This window comes from Folsomia candida, unplaced genomic scaffold, assembly GCF_002217175.1.
Source record: "Folsomia candida strain VU population unplaced genomic scaffold, ASM221717v1 Fcan01_Sc020, whole genome shotgun sequence".
NCBI lineage: Eukaryota > Metazoa > Arthropoda > Collembola > Entomobryomorpha > Isotomidae > Folsomia > Folsomia candida.
The window spans coordinates 2,077,294-2,092,537 of NW_019091212.1; the positions used below are offsets into that span (position 1 = coordinate 2,077,294).

The 15,244-nt window shown below is 38.4% G+C and overlaps 4 protein-coding genes across 4 annotated transcripts; 3 read left to right on the forward strand and 1 right to left on the reverse strand.

The window, feature by feature from the left end:
* Positions 1 to 4,766: 4,766 nt before the first annotated feature.
* LOC110858118 (grpE protein homolog 1, mitochondrial) lies at positions 4,767 to 6,180 on the forward strand. Its single transcript, XM_022106787.2, has 5 exons — positions 4,767 to 4,945; positions 5,028 to 5,390; positions 5,471 to 5,584; positions 5,687 to 5,806; positions 5,882 to 6,180. The coding sequence occupies exons 2-5, from the start codon at positions 5,034 to 5,036 to the stop codon at positions 6,068 to 6,070; spliced, it is 780 nt and encodes a 259-aa protein (XP_021962479.1). The 5' UTR covers positions 4,767 to 4,945; positions 5,028 to 5,033; the 3' UTR covers positions 6,071 to 6,180.
* A 2-nt stretch (positions 6,181 to 6,182) lies between these two features.
* LOC110858117 (negative elongation factor A) lies at positions 6,183 to 8,952 on the reverse strand. The gene is made up of 9 exons (XM_022106786.2): positions 8,378 to 8,952; positions 8,050 to 8,230; positions 7,876 to 7,961; positions 7,647 to 7,815; positions 7,380 to 7,559; positions 6,969 to 7,288; positions 6,801 to 6,890; positions 6,615 to 6,714; positions 6,183 to 6,535 (listed from the first exon to the last, which is right to left on the reverse strand). The coding sequence occupies exons 1-9, from the start codon at positions 8,582 to 8,584 to the stop codon at positions 6,330 to 6,332; spliced, it is 1,539 nt and encodes a 512-aa protein (XP_021962478.1). The 5' UTR covers positions 8,585 to 8,952; the 3' UTR covers positions 6,183 to 6,329.
* Positions 8,953 to 9,180: 228 nt separating this feature from the next.
* LOC110858128 (M-phase inducer phosphatase) lies at positions 9,181 to 12,403 on the forward strand. Its single transcript, XM_022106799.2, has 4 exons — positions 9,181 to 9,676; positions 10,022 to 10,378; positions 10,450 to 10,795; positions 10,889 to 12,403. The coding sequence occupies exons 1-4, from the start codon at positions 9,382 to 9,384 to the stop codon at positions 11,181 to 11,183; spliced, it is 1,293 nt and encodes a 430-aa protein (XP_021962491.2). The 5' UTR covers positions 9,181 to 9,381; the 3' UTR covers positions 11,184 to 12,403.
* A 198-nt stretch (positions 12,404 to 12,601) lies between these two features.
* Positions 12,602 to 15,201, forward strand: LOC110858256. The gene is made up of 7 exons (XM_022106954.2): positions 12,602 to 12,986; positions 13,071 to 13,353; positions 13,456 to 13,629; positions 13,705 to 13,972; positions 14,047 to 14,212; positions 14,287 to 14,618; positions 14,687 to 15,201. Exons 1-7 carry the CDS (start codon positions 12,812 to 12,814, stop codon positions 14,858 to 14,860), a joined length of 1,572 nt encoding a protein of 523 aa, XP_021962646.1. The 5' UTR covers positions 12,602 to 12,811; the 3' UTR covers positions 14,861 to 15,201.
* Positions 15,202 to 15,244: the final 43 nt, after the last annotated feature.

The following is a 15,244-nucleotide window of genomic DNA, read 5'->3' on the forward strand; positions in this document are numbered from 1 at the left end:
TGCTTACTTATTTACTGCGGACTGATGTGGAGTTAAGGAGTTTAAGAAACTTATGGAAATTGGGTGTGCAAAGTATGATAACTTCTTGGCTAGAATATGCATTAGAAGGACGATGATGTTGGGAAAAGTGTAGGGCACATTTCCTTGCACCTTTTCTTTGTAAAAACCAACAAATAACGTTGTCACAGCAGATTTTCATGAGAAGCTTATAAACTCATCCTCAGTCAAGACCCGTCAATCACTCGTGCTCATGGCTAATTGTTCCATCCAGCTGCATATACATTTTCCTGATTTTGATGTCTGAGGGGTTTGAAGTTGGTCTTCTTATCTCAAGTCGCGTCTGACCCTCAACTTCTGTGTGAGCCATGTCCACACTCTCTGATTTTGCTGCTGCTGCCAAGTTTATTAGTGGGAAAAGGGTCTCTCGGCCAAAAGACGTCAAAAACCCAGTTGACTACTAAGTACTTGGAATTATCGAGTGGTTTCTCTTAAGGTGAAGTTGCTCAAAAAGTTAGTCTCACAAGTCACTTTGTCTTGTGAGTGATTATTAGTGTACAAAAGGTAGAGGTGTCCAGGTCAGTATTTTGATGTCTCGACGTCATCCGTGACAGCTAGGAGAACTTTTACCTATTCTGCCCTTCCAATTCCTTTTGTCAACAAGGAGCAGGATACTTATCCATTAGATGCATGTTCACAAGACCAAATTTTATGCATAATGTCATCATTGCATTAATGAAATGGATGAAAAAGTTGTACATGATTTTATTCCTGCTCCAGTTTGAAAACGGAAGCTTGTTTGGGGAGCCATTAAAATTGTTTTAATTTACACAGTCTTTTTTCTTGTTTACGCCTTTCATTTCATCCCTCGCTAGGAAATTTCTTAATAGAAATTTTGGCTTTCTGACGAGTGGTAAATTACCGTCCAAGAGAGAAATGGGTTGGTGATGACACGTTAAGTGAGGGTCGTGATGGATATGAGACATAGTGCCGAGGTCCACCCGATGCATACCACGAGGAACTTGTTGGAAATGAAATATTACAATAATTTTTTAGTAGACATGATCAAGCCCAGTTTTTCGTCTCCCTCTGTCTCTCCCTTTCTCGTAACAGCGAAATCCACGTTTCTGTTCCACTTTTCACGGAAACAGAGTAGTACGAGTCTGTTACCAATCAGTCAGTTTGTTGTTGTGACGGATGCATGGAATATGTAGCTCTGCCCGAGTGTTGACATGCTTTCTCCACGCTCCAAACAGGCCAGAGAGGAAGGACCCCAACTGGTAAGGTTCTTTTCGGAACAGGAAATCATGTACACAATATATTTAAAAATCTGGGCAATTTTTGGCCAATAATTGATTTTGTATAACTTTAACCATTTAAAAAGCTTTCACATTCACAAATTTTTAAAATCAAAACGCATATTACATACCTTTCGAGATCTTATGTTCACATAATGCTGAATCTCGATTTGTTTAAATGATATCCAAATCCAGTTATATTAATTTTGTCGAAATTCCAAAGCAATTGACGGGGGAGAGGAGAGGGGTAGCTCAGAAACGGCAACAATCCCCAGTCTCCACTCCCTCGTAATGCACTCTGGTATCCATTATGCAATCGAGTGGGGTCACCTCCTTCCGCGTCTTCTGGAAAAAAACCTTTGGACGTTTCCGATGAATTTCACAAACAATGCATATCAACTAAATTCCACAACGGATTAAGACGATGATGAGGGAGATGATCTCAGGTGAGGAGTCACAAAGCAACTAATAGCTGGATGGATTACCGGAATTGGCTTAAATATAAGGCAGACTGAGTGCAGTTATGTTATGAAAACCTGTATTATGCTACAAAATTGGACATGGCTCTTTTCTGGTGGGGGGAGTTGGATTGGATAAATGTTTCAAATCAGTGAGGGTTGGATGAGATTCGCAAAATTTGGCGTAAGGGGTCTTCATGCATCATCTCATCACAATGATGAGTGAGATGATGACGAGGGGTTCAATCCGTGTGGGTCATTGACAACCCATAAAAACATTGGTATTTCATAAACTACAGCCCAAAATGAAAGTATCGGGCGAAAGGCAACGGCATTCCTCCAACAAGAAACAACGGTGTCCCAGTAGTTGTGGTGCTAATAGTGGAGGCAAAAAGCCGTCTGACCGGGCCATTATTAAGGCAAGACCTCATCTCACCTTTGTTGGATCATATTCCTCATTATTATTATGTTATGAAGACGAAAAATGCATGCCAGTAGTGAAGCAATACATTAATACTCGTCCCGGTATTGCTTATTTTCGGTGTGAAATTATTACTTGTCAAAAACCTGTTTTGTCTAAAACTTTGTCTCATTGTGCAATAATTTGGCTTACGTACGGAGAGGATAGTAATTCCACAAAAATCAGTATCGCAGGCCGCAAGTCCAGTTACTCAGCCTCGATCGATGATATAGAAGAATATATCTAATTTCTACCTGCGACCCACCATCAGTTTATCTTGTGGGGTTTCTATCATGTTGATTTTTTTATTGTTGCATCCTCTACCACAAAATAAAAAAAAACAAGTGGGTTGACTTGTCAGCAAGTTCATCTCTCTTTGCTAATTATCCTTGCATTTTCCTCGCAAAAAAAGGAAAGAAACTGGGACAGGAATTGGTTCATTGTTCTCTTCGCGATATTAAAATTATTTAAGATTTCGAGATCCTTATTTGACTGACCGAACCATAACAACTGAGAAAACAAGTGGATGAATTTCTACTTTTTAATGACAATTATTTCATAGTTCTAAACCCAAGTCTTGAAAGAATAATGTTGCATAACAAATGGGGAAATTGAGAATCACCAGAATTTATTACTTGTAGCTTTTTGTAAGTGATCAGCATTTTGTAATCTTAAATAATACTAAATCCAATTTCATAGAATGCATATCTGGTTTATTTTATGATTTCCACAATTTCACGACTAGGAAATTAGCATCCTTGGCTCTGGTAGTTACTCACCAAATGGGTTTTGGAGTTGGTACAATTTTATCGAGTAACAGCATACAATTCATTCATATCGACTGTGAAATGACAAAGTCAAGTATTGCAGAAAAGTGAGCAATCTCGGTTTTGTTTGTAAAATATTTCTGATATCACAGTCAGTAGTATTTGATGCAGTATTGCTGTGCTGGGTCATTAGCCCAAAGACCACTCTTTCTTGATAGAAGAACTGCGAAAAGTGGTCCAGCAACTTTTCCCGTGTCCCGTTAGAAGTCCACCCTTTTCGTTCCCGTTCCAATTTGCAAAGGTCAGCTTCTTTCAGATCAAATTCACGTCTGCGATTTACCTCATCCTCAGATATCAGATTGCAGTGGGTTTCCTTCCATCGTGTGCTTGCTCAATTAGTTGACGTAATGCAGTGCGTACCATCACTGCTACAACAGACTGAATAATTCAAAATCTAAAATCTGCAATCTGATCAAGGCTCGTGCAGTATTATTATGATGCTGTTTTTCTTCTTATACGAAATGTAGGTAACACAATATGGGCCTACATTTCGGATTTATCGATGTATGCACTTGTGTCTGATAAACAAGCAATATAGACATAAGGCTAAATTATGTTGTATCCGATTATAAGTAGGTATTTAGCCATGTCGTCGTAGTTCCATTACCCGAAACTACATACATACTTACATCACAACTGAGGATGAGTATCGATGCATGCTAAGCTACCATCAAATCTGTTGTATAAGGGATTGCAAATTTGTGAAGGTTAATTTTATTCGGAAAGTCGTATTTAACATATTTTTATAATTCTATTCTTCTTGGGAAAGATGTGAGCTCGAGAGTATGGTTTTATCACACGATCAGTTATATATGGACAAACAAAGCTAACAAATCTACATTTCTCATCGTGTGTGGTTTTATGTACATGCAGTTTGCAATATGGCTATGCAGTTTAGATTTAGAAGGAAAATGATTTCCCATATCAGTTAAAAGATACTTTTTCAGCTTCCAACGATATTGATGGCTCGCTCAAAATTACGCAATTTTTAGTAAAAATAATGATCCATAATAACATTTGTGGGAGTCGTCGCAGAGAAATGAGATTTTTTGAGATACATTTGTATACAGGATGAATAAAATATGCGAGTTTTCTTGTAATCTCACTTAAATTTTGGTCTCAAACTCGTTCAAATTTCGTAAAATTTCATTTAAAATACTCCTTAAAATTTCTTTTGGTTAGCATTTGCAAGTCTTAGGACTTGGATTTGAGTAAATTTATTGGAACTTGGTTATTCCAGTCAACGATCGAAATTTGCAGTGGTTTATGTAACATCAAATGTGCATTATGTATGTAATCAAACATCAAATTTGAAGTATACATTAGAACATTTGAACAAATTCCAATTTAGAAAATAGTATTTTTATGAGTTCGTGCAGTGTACACATTTTCCACACAAGGTTAGCGGACGCTCGAGAAACCGTTAACCAGGCCGGTGAATGAAAGAATTCCAATTAACAATTTAGGGTGCACGTTTGGGGAAAACAACAAGCACTGATCTGGTTAACCCCGGAGGGGAGGTCCCCTGCTGAATTGTTCAAGACGGAGGTGGAAAACTTTTGGTTTATTATCAGCACGAGGAGGGATGCGGATGATAACTAGGAATCACTGGAAAAGTATTGCTGGCGAAGAGCAGAGAATGCCGGAGGTTTTGAAGACATAGATCAGAGTGAAATGAGACTGGATCAGATCTTCCGCGGCAAGGCTGAGATGATCAATCTCCACTTCTCACTCACGTTGTTCACTGGATTTCGTCAGTCTGTGATGCAATTCAGTCATTTTAGTTTCTACTAAAGAAGAAGAAACACTTATCAACATCAGATATCACTTTATCACGTCTCAAGTCTTGCCGATAAGCCAACGCAATTCGATACCGTCAAACTTTGTGAGCACTAAGCGAAAAAGGTTAGTTACTTCGGTTGTAATTCTTTCACTTACTACGAAATAGTAACATTTTTTCAATTGACCTTTTGCGTTATGTTAATAGGGGAAAATGAGTGGGCAACGTGTGTTGAGCGTGTTATCCACGATATCCAAGAGTTTACCAGCAGGGACTCAATTAAAAACCCCAACTCTCAGACTAATTCCTGCACCACGACGATCCATTTGCCTCTTCAGCACGACTTATTCGAATAGAAAGACTGCCTCAAATGCCGAACCTCACATCAACGACGCTAAAGCCAGACCTGCCGAACAAGGTCTTCGACTGGATGAAAATCCTAGGGACGTAGGACCCAGCAGCTGCTCCCCCCAAACTGAACCGGAAGAGGTGGAACGCAAACTGAGGGAGGAGGTGAACAGAGCCACGTCAGAAAATGCAGCACTTTTATCGAGGGCTAGAGACTTTGAGGTATCGTAACTTACGATTCGTAATATTATTATTTACCTAATATTCTGTGAAACGTAAAGTTCTTGTTATGTTTGGGGCAGGATAAATATTTGAGAGCCTTGGCAGAGACGGAAAATGTTCGTACACGACTCACGAAACAGGTTCAAGATGGGAAACTATTTGCCATTCAAGGATTTTGTAAAGATTTAACCGAGGTAAGTAATTTTTTATTACTTTTACTTTACTTATGATGCTAGTACGACATTTATTTGTGTGTTAAAGTGCAAAATATGACCTGTTGAATATTTTTTGTTCAGATTGAAGAAATTCTTCGAATGGCAATTGAAAGTGTTCCAAAGGATCAGTTAACACAGAACAATAAGCATTTAAAGGACTTGTTTGAAGGATTAACAATGACCAGTGCGCGGCTATTGCAGGTTTGACGTTTCCATTTCTCAAAGTTATTAATAATGAACACTCTGTAATAATAATAATAATTACAAATTTTAAAGGTCTTCAAAACCCACGGTCTCACACAAATCAACCCTATGGACGCAAAGTTTAACCCTAATGAGCATGAAGCCGTTGTTGTGCAGGAAGTTCCAGGCAAGGAGCCAGGAACGGTGATATTCGTATCAAAATTGGGCTACAAATTACACGATCGAGTCATTCGTCCTGCTGTTGTAGGGGTGGCCAAGTAAATAACTCGTTTAAACCATTATGATGCTTTTTACATAAGAAGTCAAGTTAAATGTGCTAGAAATTCAGAAAAGATACATATTTCAATAAAATAAACAAACATCCCTCATCATCTCTTGGAAATTATCCTTTAATTAAATTTAATAATATATTCTGTCACGATTAGTTTAATACACTATTTTCTTGCATCTTTCTTGAGCTTATCATAAATATAAGACGCCATCAATGGCATCAATTGGTATATTATTCAAGGTTAAAATTTCAAACTGTTGCTTGCATCAAAGAGTGTGAAACGTTGTCCATTTTGGGTGGCTTTTGTATCACCTTCCACTCTCCTGTATTATAATTCATTTGAAAATGAGTCTCAACGGAGAATGGGATAATTGCACCATCCTTTTGGCGCAACTGTTCTTCATGCTCGCTCAGTTTTATCGTGACAATGCTGCCCAGCTCTGGACAGGGATTATCTGACAATAGAATTAATTAAATTTAAAATTCATGTCCATGGCCGAGAGCAACAACGCGTTTATCATAAATAAACCTTACCTCTCGTTCCAGCCATGAATTTTAGAATATGCTCTTTCTCAGGACGTGTTGCTTTGTTAGCCGTTCTGAAAATTTCTTGGGCCTTTTCCATTAACTCTTTCTGCATACATAAACATTCAACGTTTTAATAATGCCATAAAACATGCATTCACAGTAACCATTGACGAGTGAAAGACTTTAACTTACGGATAATGTAACTATCTGTTGGGGTTGATTGGTCGGTACTTGTAAAATTACTGTTTTTGTCATAGGTTGTGGTGCTGGGGCCGGTTCAATCTGATATTAAGATAATTGCAGTTATTTTAGCGAGTTTTAAATGAATAACATTCTGAATAATAAAGTGTGAAAAATTACCTTTCTAACTCCTCCCAACGCTGGAGGAAGATAACTATTCGTCATGGAATCATGACCAAGTTGAGGATTAGGCGTTGGTGGGGGTCCGTCTGGGATTCGGGAGTACTGGTGACTTGAGACCATTGGAGTGGGAGGGGCTATAAGTGGCTGTGGGGTTGGAGGTTGGTAAGGTGACGGAGTTGGGGGAGGCATAAGAGGAGTCGGTGGGGGTGGTGAGGGAGGACGGATATTTGAGATAGATGATAAGCCGGCTGCATAGTCAGGTGTTTCATTAGCATTGGTCGATTCTTCGGTGGCGCTTGTCTTTTTGGATTCTTCTTCTGCAGGGTTAATAATAATTTAAATTTTAGCACGAATAAGTAAAAAATGCAAGCAAAATCCAAATAAAACCGTATCATGTGTTTTACCAACCTTGCATCTTCTTGCGCCGTTTTGCTAAGGCGTAACCCATTGGTTGTTCCGTGATTTCGAGCAGCTTAACACCACCCTCCTTCTTTCCAGCGGAAGTGCGAGAAAGGGTTCGGGAAGCGGAGGTGGAAGATATTTGCACAGGTCTAGTGGTGGCATGGCTAGGAATTCCTTTTAGTGGGGCTGTACAAAATATTAGTTACGTAAATATTTAATTAAATATAATTTGGCAATCTTAATGTGTTTAAACTAGGGGGTGGTGACGCTTACTCGTGTCAGTCATTTTCCTTGGCATGCCTCTGGTTCTAAGGGGAATTGTGGGAGCAGGAATCTTTTTAGCACTTGTCTTTGCAGTTTCGTTCGCTTTATGAATTAACTCTGCTCGGAGAAGTGCAGACTTTGGTTTTCTTTTCAAGGAAAAATGTTTCACCGGACTTTTCTGCTTGGGAATTTAGAATTTTAAAAATCATGTTTAAACTTTCATGCAAAACATTCCTACCTGTTGTCCAACAACAGTAGCTAAGGCATTCTTATTAAGATATAAACACTCTAGCGGAAGTAGATTTAAATCCTTTCCTCGTTTTACTAGATTAAATATTTAACAAATTAGATATCAACGCGTTTATATATTGTATATGGTCAATTAATTATTTATTGAGTTCATGTTCTTTACATTCTTGCGTGACATCGTCCAACAGGTCTAGAAAAATCCTTCTATTTTCCTCCGGCTCTTGAATATCATGGTTAAGGCTGGCCGAAGAAGGATAAGGCTTCATAATTTCGGCCAACATCGCCACCCATTGTTCACTGTCTGATTGTGCCACTTCTATAATTTCTTCCAACTCTAAACGCCACTGTCCCAAGAAAATTACAGAATAGTATAATTTCAAATTCATATGATGTACAGTTCTAGTTCGAATGCGAACTAGTAGAAATAGCACATATGTTCTATGAAATGTTAAATTATTATGTGTTATGTGGGTATTGTTTATTATGTATACCTCGTCTATATTTCTTCTAGGAATATGAAAAAACGACAGTAATAATTTCAGCTTGACAGGTGTTTGTAGGTCGATAAAACAATCCTTAATATTTCTTAAAATTTCAGGATTAAGTTGAGAACTAATTGTTCCTCCTGACCAGGATTCATTTGACCCGAGTTTGTTATGCAGCCATAAAGATGTATCACTTTCTCTCACGTTAGACATTATGTTGTTCCCCAAGAAATAAAAACTATTCTACAATTTCTTATTTCTTCAAAACTTGAAATTAAGAAATTCAATAAGTTCGGTCCCTAGGTAAAATCCCACAAATTTGAAATTTGCTTTATACTTTACATTGATTCCGTTAATTTGCTTTGTTGTCCACTATTTTGTAAAATAATCCGTCTACACATTCCGCATACTGTTATTCCTCACTCACAACAACCACCCACCGACTCCTATCAACATCACATTTATCCCTTTTTGATTTTACATAATTTATTTTTCCATGAATTTCAATTTTTATTAAATGTTTTTAAGAACGCTTTTGATTTCCGAGGTAAAAGAAGCGAACCAGAATTTGAACTGAGTTGGGGTTCCGCGGTTGCTGGGGCACAGTGCCAAGAAAACCAATAACATATCTTTTATCTACTACTCGTAATGCGTTATCCTTTGGGCTTATCTACACCACTATCAATGTGGAGCATGTAAACAAAGGGTACATATTTACATGCATCTGGTGCATCAACACAATTTTTATGACACAGATAATTTTTAGCCGCACAATAAAATGCAATGCAGTCAAGTCATTCATCATTTCAATTTTACGAAATTATTGGAACTGCAACTTTTAAATAGGCATTTTCTTCCTCTTCCCATGCGCTTGGTGACCGGTAGAAATAAGTCGCTTTTTCCTGTTGCACTGTTTGAAGGGTATCCATGCGACCGTTATTTGGCAGATGGACGGAGTTGCTGGTTCCTTGCATTTCTTAGCCAGCCCCAATCTCACCACAGTGAACTGAATGGAGGAACCTGCTCCCCGGGTTTTAGGTAGTGGAGCGAGTGGCAGCAGTCAGTACTGTGGTGGAGAGGGCAGAGTGAAGACCACGCACGAGCAGCGACAGAAAAATTCAGTCCAAATTTTGAAAAGCAAGCCCCCACCACGAGGACTGCTGGCGACTATGGATCCCTTACCCGCTGCTTCCCCCTCTTCTGTCCTGCGAGATTTGTCCCTTTCGTCCCCCGCCACGATGAAGCGACCCGACTTTGAGAAACCGATTCGGTACGCACTGGCGAAACGGCGAAAAACGCTCCAAGGTGAGACTTCAATTATTTAATACTGTACGTAAAGTGAGTTAGTTAGTTATGTGGTGTGTGGGTGAAGCCCAATAGCGAGGAACCCTGGCCTCCGGATAAGGTAGTTAAGGAGGCGGTTGGTTTCTCGCTATTAGGCGCCCCCACACGCACAGCACATAACTAACTCACTTAGGTATAATCAATCATGCATATGTGACCCCCCCCCCACCACTACTTGACCACTGGGTAGAATTCGCCTCCTCATTTCAAAATTTAGGGTCGATTAAATAAGTTTGAGCAATTAAACTACTATACTCTCACTTACTATGATTGTTCGAATACTTACTAATACTTGCTACTCTTTAGATGATGGAGCAAAGGCTGCTGAAGACGGTGAAGATACTGCTTGTGCTACTGCTACTGCTACTGCCGTCGTAGTGAAGGAGAGCATTGTGGTTTCCTGTTCCACACCCCCGCCAAGGTCAGCTATAAGCCAACTTGTGAACGAGACGATTGCTAGTACTTTCGCGTCTCCATCGAAAATTACTGCTCCGCTGATTTTTGGAAAGCGGCGAGCAAACAGCTGTACTCCACTCTCTCCGATCCAAGTTCCGTCGGATGCAAGCCCAGCTAAGACTGCAAAGACAACCATTGATGAGGAAAAGACATTGGTACGGGCACAATCTGAGTCTGCTATGACTATCAAGTCTGCTGTTGAGCGAAGTTAGTATTGAATTATATTATTAACTATCTTTTCATTAAATAAAATAATGTAAATTGTATCAAATTACTAGTCAACAGTGAGCCCAAGCTTGTCGGTGATGGGTCAAAACTTCACCTTCTCCCGATCATGGAAGAAGGGAAGCACAGTGACTTGAAGGAGATTACCGGTAAGAGTTTGGTCGCATTGCTGGAAGGGGAGTACAGTACTGAGGTCAAGAGCTTTGAAATCGTGGACTGTCGCTATCCATATGAGTTCAATGGAGGTCACATCGTGAAGGCGGTAAATCTTCATACAAAGCGGCAAATCTACGATCGATTTTTTGGCGATGGACGGGGTTCGGAAGATGCTGAGAACGAGGGGAAACGGCACCTTGTCATTTTTCATTGCGAATTTTCTTCTCAGCGAGGCCCGGAAATGTAATATATGAACACCTTATTTAATAATGACTTAATAATAATCACTTTTTATTTAATTGAATAATCGAATTTTAAATTTACTGTATTTTAAAGGTGCCGGTATGTTCGAGATTGTGATCGACGAGTGAACGAGTATCCAAATCTGCACTATCCGGAGATTTACGTTCTTTACGGAGGATACAAGCTGTTCTTTCATCAGTTCAAGTCTTACTGCATTCCGCAACTCTACTTGCCCATGCTGGATGAGGACTACGTGGATGAGTACCGCTACTACAAGAACTTGTCGAAGAGCCAGGCCATGAAGCCAAAGAGCGTCAGCGGTCGTAAGGAAATTGTGAAGAGTCTACGGGCAAATAGCACAAAAAAGTTGTGCCTTGATCATTTGTAACGTCAGGCACCAGCCAGACAATACAAACAAAAAACATACTACGAATATTAATCATTAATCACAATTACCACCAACCCAAAAAAACAGCAGATCTCTATCATGAAACTATTTTTTGTCACTTCGAAATATAAATTTGAAAACTTAGTGCATGTTTTTTGCAACCACTGCCACTAAATTGCACAACCATAAATGTGTTCAATCAATGTTCCTAAATTAGTTTGTTAAACGATTTGGCTATTGTCAGTCAGTCATAAATATTTATTATGATTAGAGTATTTAAGTTCAAAGTCTTTTGTTTGTTTTTTTTACTTTAATTCTGTATTTTTTTAAACATGTATTGAGTGCAAATTTTTTTTTTACAATAATCGAGATATATAGCTATTTACAAGATAAAGAAAAGCAGCAGGAAGAGTTGATTGTACTTACTTGCAATCAGTGATGCAACAATTAATTAGCTAAATTAACTTATAAATTGAATCATGCCATAACCATATATTCGATATGTATTATTATGACCCCACTACCACCAGTATAAATTATTATGTTTTTGTCATTGTAGTTTTATGATATGTATGTCTTCGCCAAGGTATAGAGCTTAAAGAGAGAGAGCAATATGAATAAATTGGGTGTGATATTGTTAAAATAATACAGTTTACTAACTGCATGTGTAGTAGAAGTAGCCTCATTATAATATCAGAATCAATTGCTAGTATTATGATTTTGTTGATCAAAAATGCAATTATTAGTGAAATTGGTAAGTTCTCATTTACAGATATTTATAATTTTGCAATGTGCCATGGGGAGAAGTACCAATTTATTATATTCTATTAGAGAGAAAGAGTGACAGAGGTAAAAAAAACTAAGGATACGCGAGAAAACGAGTTTATTATAGATGACTTAAAAATTGGAACTATTTTAATTGTAAGAAAGAATGCTAAGAAATTAAGTAGTATTTACATATTTTATATATTTTTACAACGAGAGACATAGTTTAAAAATGTGTACATGGTTTGTCAAAAAATCCTCCGGTGTACACAACCACTGGTTTGACTTGTGCAGATTGGATACAACTATTGAGATTAATATTAAATCATTGCATACAATTTTTACCAGCACTACCGCAATCACACACTGCAGTATATTACCCAGAAAAAAAATGTTGATTTTTGAAATTTAATTATTGAATAAAGTTTCCAGAAAGTAGTTTATTTTTCCGACAATGGAGAAAGTGACCGTTTTTTTATGTGAGGAAGGTTTTTTATCCATCATAAGCAGAAAGTAACGACTAACCAACCAACACCAACATAACTAACCCTCTGCGGTTTTTTAATGATAATTAGTGAGAAATCATCCACCTAAACCTTCAAGTAAATAATGGGGCATGCTGCATGGAGCCACTTTTTCAACGGGCAAAGAAGTGGGAATCCGTTGTTGGTGGACGTTTTTTCATTCCTTCTGCAATCTGCAAAATTTGCAGTGCAAATGCCTCCTGTCTGTGTCTTATCTTAAATATCTATTGTCCTTCCTTGTTCTTATTTTCCAACTTGAAATTCAATTAAGGGAGGAGTTGTCACTTAAGTGGAGATTTGGGTCCAGAACCATATGTGCCTGCCACTGTCTGAAGGAAAATGTTGTTTCGACGTGAATTTTTGAAGTTATTGATTTGTTGCGTCTTCTTGACCAAGCCACACTTTTCCGTGGCTGGAAATGTGCCTTCTCTGGAATTGGGGGAGTTGACAGCAAGGGTGGATAAGGGTCGTGATGAAATTTCCAAGTTACAACAGCGCGCAATGTTACCAAGAGGTAGGTTTTGCTATGAATGTGTACTTTTGACTTTATTTCATTACATTACATTTGGTCTTATTTTTCATTAATGAATATTTCTAGGAACATGTTGGAAGTCAGCCCTTGAAGATTTGTCAGTCTCTTGTAAAGGAATGATTCCCGAACACCAGTCTCGTCTCGCCTTCAAGTTTACTACCTGTTACAACGAAATGGTCGGCTTTCCTTCCGTTATCTGCGAGAGGAACATGGCCATCCCTGACTGCATGAAGAGTCTGGATGTCAGCAGTCAAGGAACCTTTCGAGAGTTTTTTCTCCACACGCAGGATATGTGCTACTTTTTGGAACATCAACTCTGGCAGGAGAAAACGAGCAATGCGGTTAACGAGTTAGTGGAGGAATTTTTCCTAATATTTTTGCTTGTTATTGTTGGGTCGACTGTATGCATTGTTATTAATCTGTGAACGTATTTATTTTTATCTACGAACAGGGTCACCAATGCTGTAACGGACGTCACCAAGAATTTGGAAGAGGCGAAGGAGACTCAAGAAAAAGTCCTACTTTCTCAACAGGAATCGCTTAAAGTTCAGTCCAATATCATCAAGGATAATAGTGAGATTTACAGCATGGTTTTGAATGTGAAGGATGTTTTCGAAGATGTGCAGTAAGGATTATAAACAGATTATATAATTTGATATGTTCACGTATTTAAAAAATTGTCCTTGTGTGTCAATTTCAGAGCATCTGCAGTAGAACAGCGCCAAGTCGTGGTTGAAGTTTTTGATAAATTGACCCGGATGCAGAAACTGGTATCTTGGATTCAAGGAGAAATGTCATTATTGGACATGATGGGGTTTTATTTTGCGTGTGTTTTATTCGGATTTTTTGGGACAAGCTCGAGACGTACACAAAGTGCCCGATTTTGGATTGTACTCTTGTGTATTGTGGTCCTTGGATTGGAAAGATGTCTTTTTAATCATTTGAATTCTTTGGATAGTTACTCACCCGTAAGTAGTATCACTACTATTACACATTTGAACGAAAAATGTCTTTCTAATATTTACAATCTGAATTTATTTAGGAAATGATCCAAGAAAGCATCTGGATTTTGAGACGTTCAGCCGCTGTTTTTGGTGTCATTATCCTCGTCTGTGCCGCTGCCTTCTATCGCGATCCTCAAATGGTCCAGCAGAATATGCTGACCATGGTCAACAAAAGGCTGGACAGACTGACCACCCAAATGGACGGTGAGCATAAATATTTTATGCTGACTTGGTTGTGTCCATTTCTAACCTCGTGGATATTATTTTGTTCTCGTTAGACATGCAAGGGTTTATGAAAAACAATAGTATCATGTCCCTTGAAGGAGGTGGAGGTCTGCCAACTAATGAGGAGGAAGTATTAGACGACTCTGACTCGGATACGTATTCAAACTATTCCGGTGATTCTGACATGTCGAACTTTGATCAGCCCGAGGCTATGCATTGGTCACAGTCCCTTGCTACACTTGAGGAAGGAGAATCCGAAAGTGATTCAAATGATGAGAATAGAATTCCTGAGACGGATGCGAGAACTACCAACAATTTATTTGCAGCGATCAAGAACCGATTTAGTAGCAACACTAATCGGGAAACGTCCTTGGATAGATCAATTGTATGTCCTGCCTGACCTTATAATGTATCAAATATGTGGTACCAATTATGAAATTTGCTTTTCTCTAGACCAACGAATCCAAACACAGCTACAATCTACGAACCCGGGTTTCTTCTGGTCCCTCGTCACCCAACATCATCCATGAAAGTGCGACAGAATTCGCACAAATAATGAAGCACCCGAATCGTTACATGAGACGGTCTTCTGCCGCTAACTACTACTCCTCGGATGAAGATGTATAATTACAGATTGGAATAATTTAATTTAAGTGTTTGCAATTACCAAATGATGAATTTTACACACCGAATATTTGTGATTATTTTCTGATCTAACATTTCAGAACATTGTGAATTTTTACCTGATTTTTTGTACTTACATTTTATTTATTTTGAGCTACCATACCATTTCATTCACACATTCCCCAGTTTACAATTAGAAAGAAATTGTGTCCATAATATATGCATTTAACAGCAAATTAACACGTGCCAAAGTATAAAACGATTCTAATTTGCCGGGTTAAAGTAAAATGTCAAATATAATGACTGTCTTTTATTAATAAATGATAAATATTACGTACTTAACCAATTAATTCTTTTCTTGGGTGGTAACGGATGCCCGTATTAGTA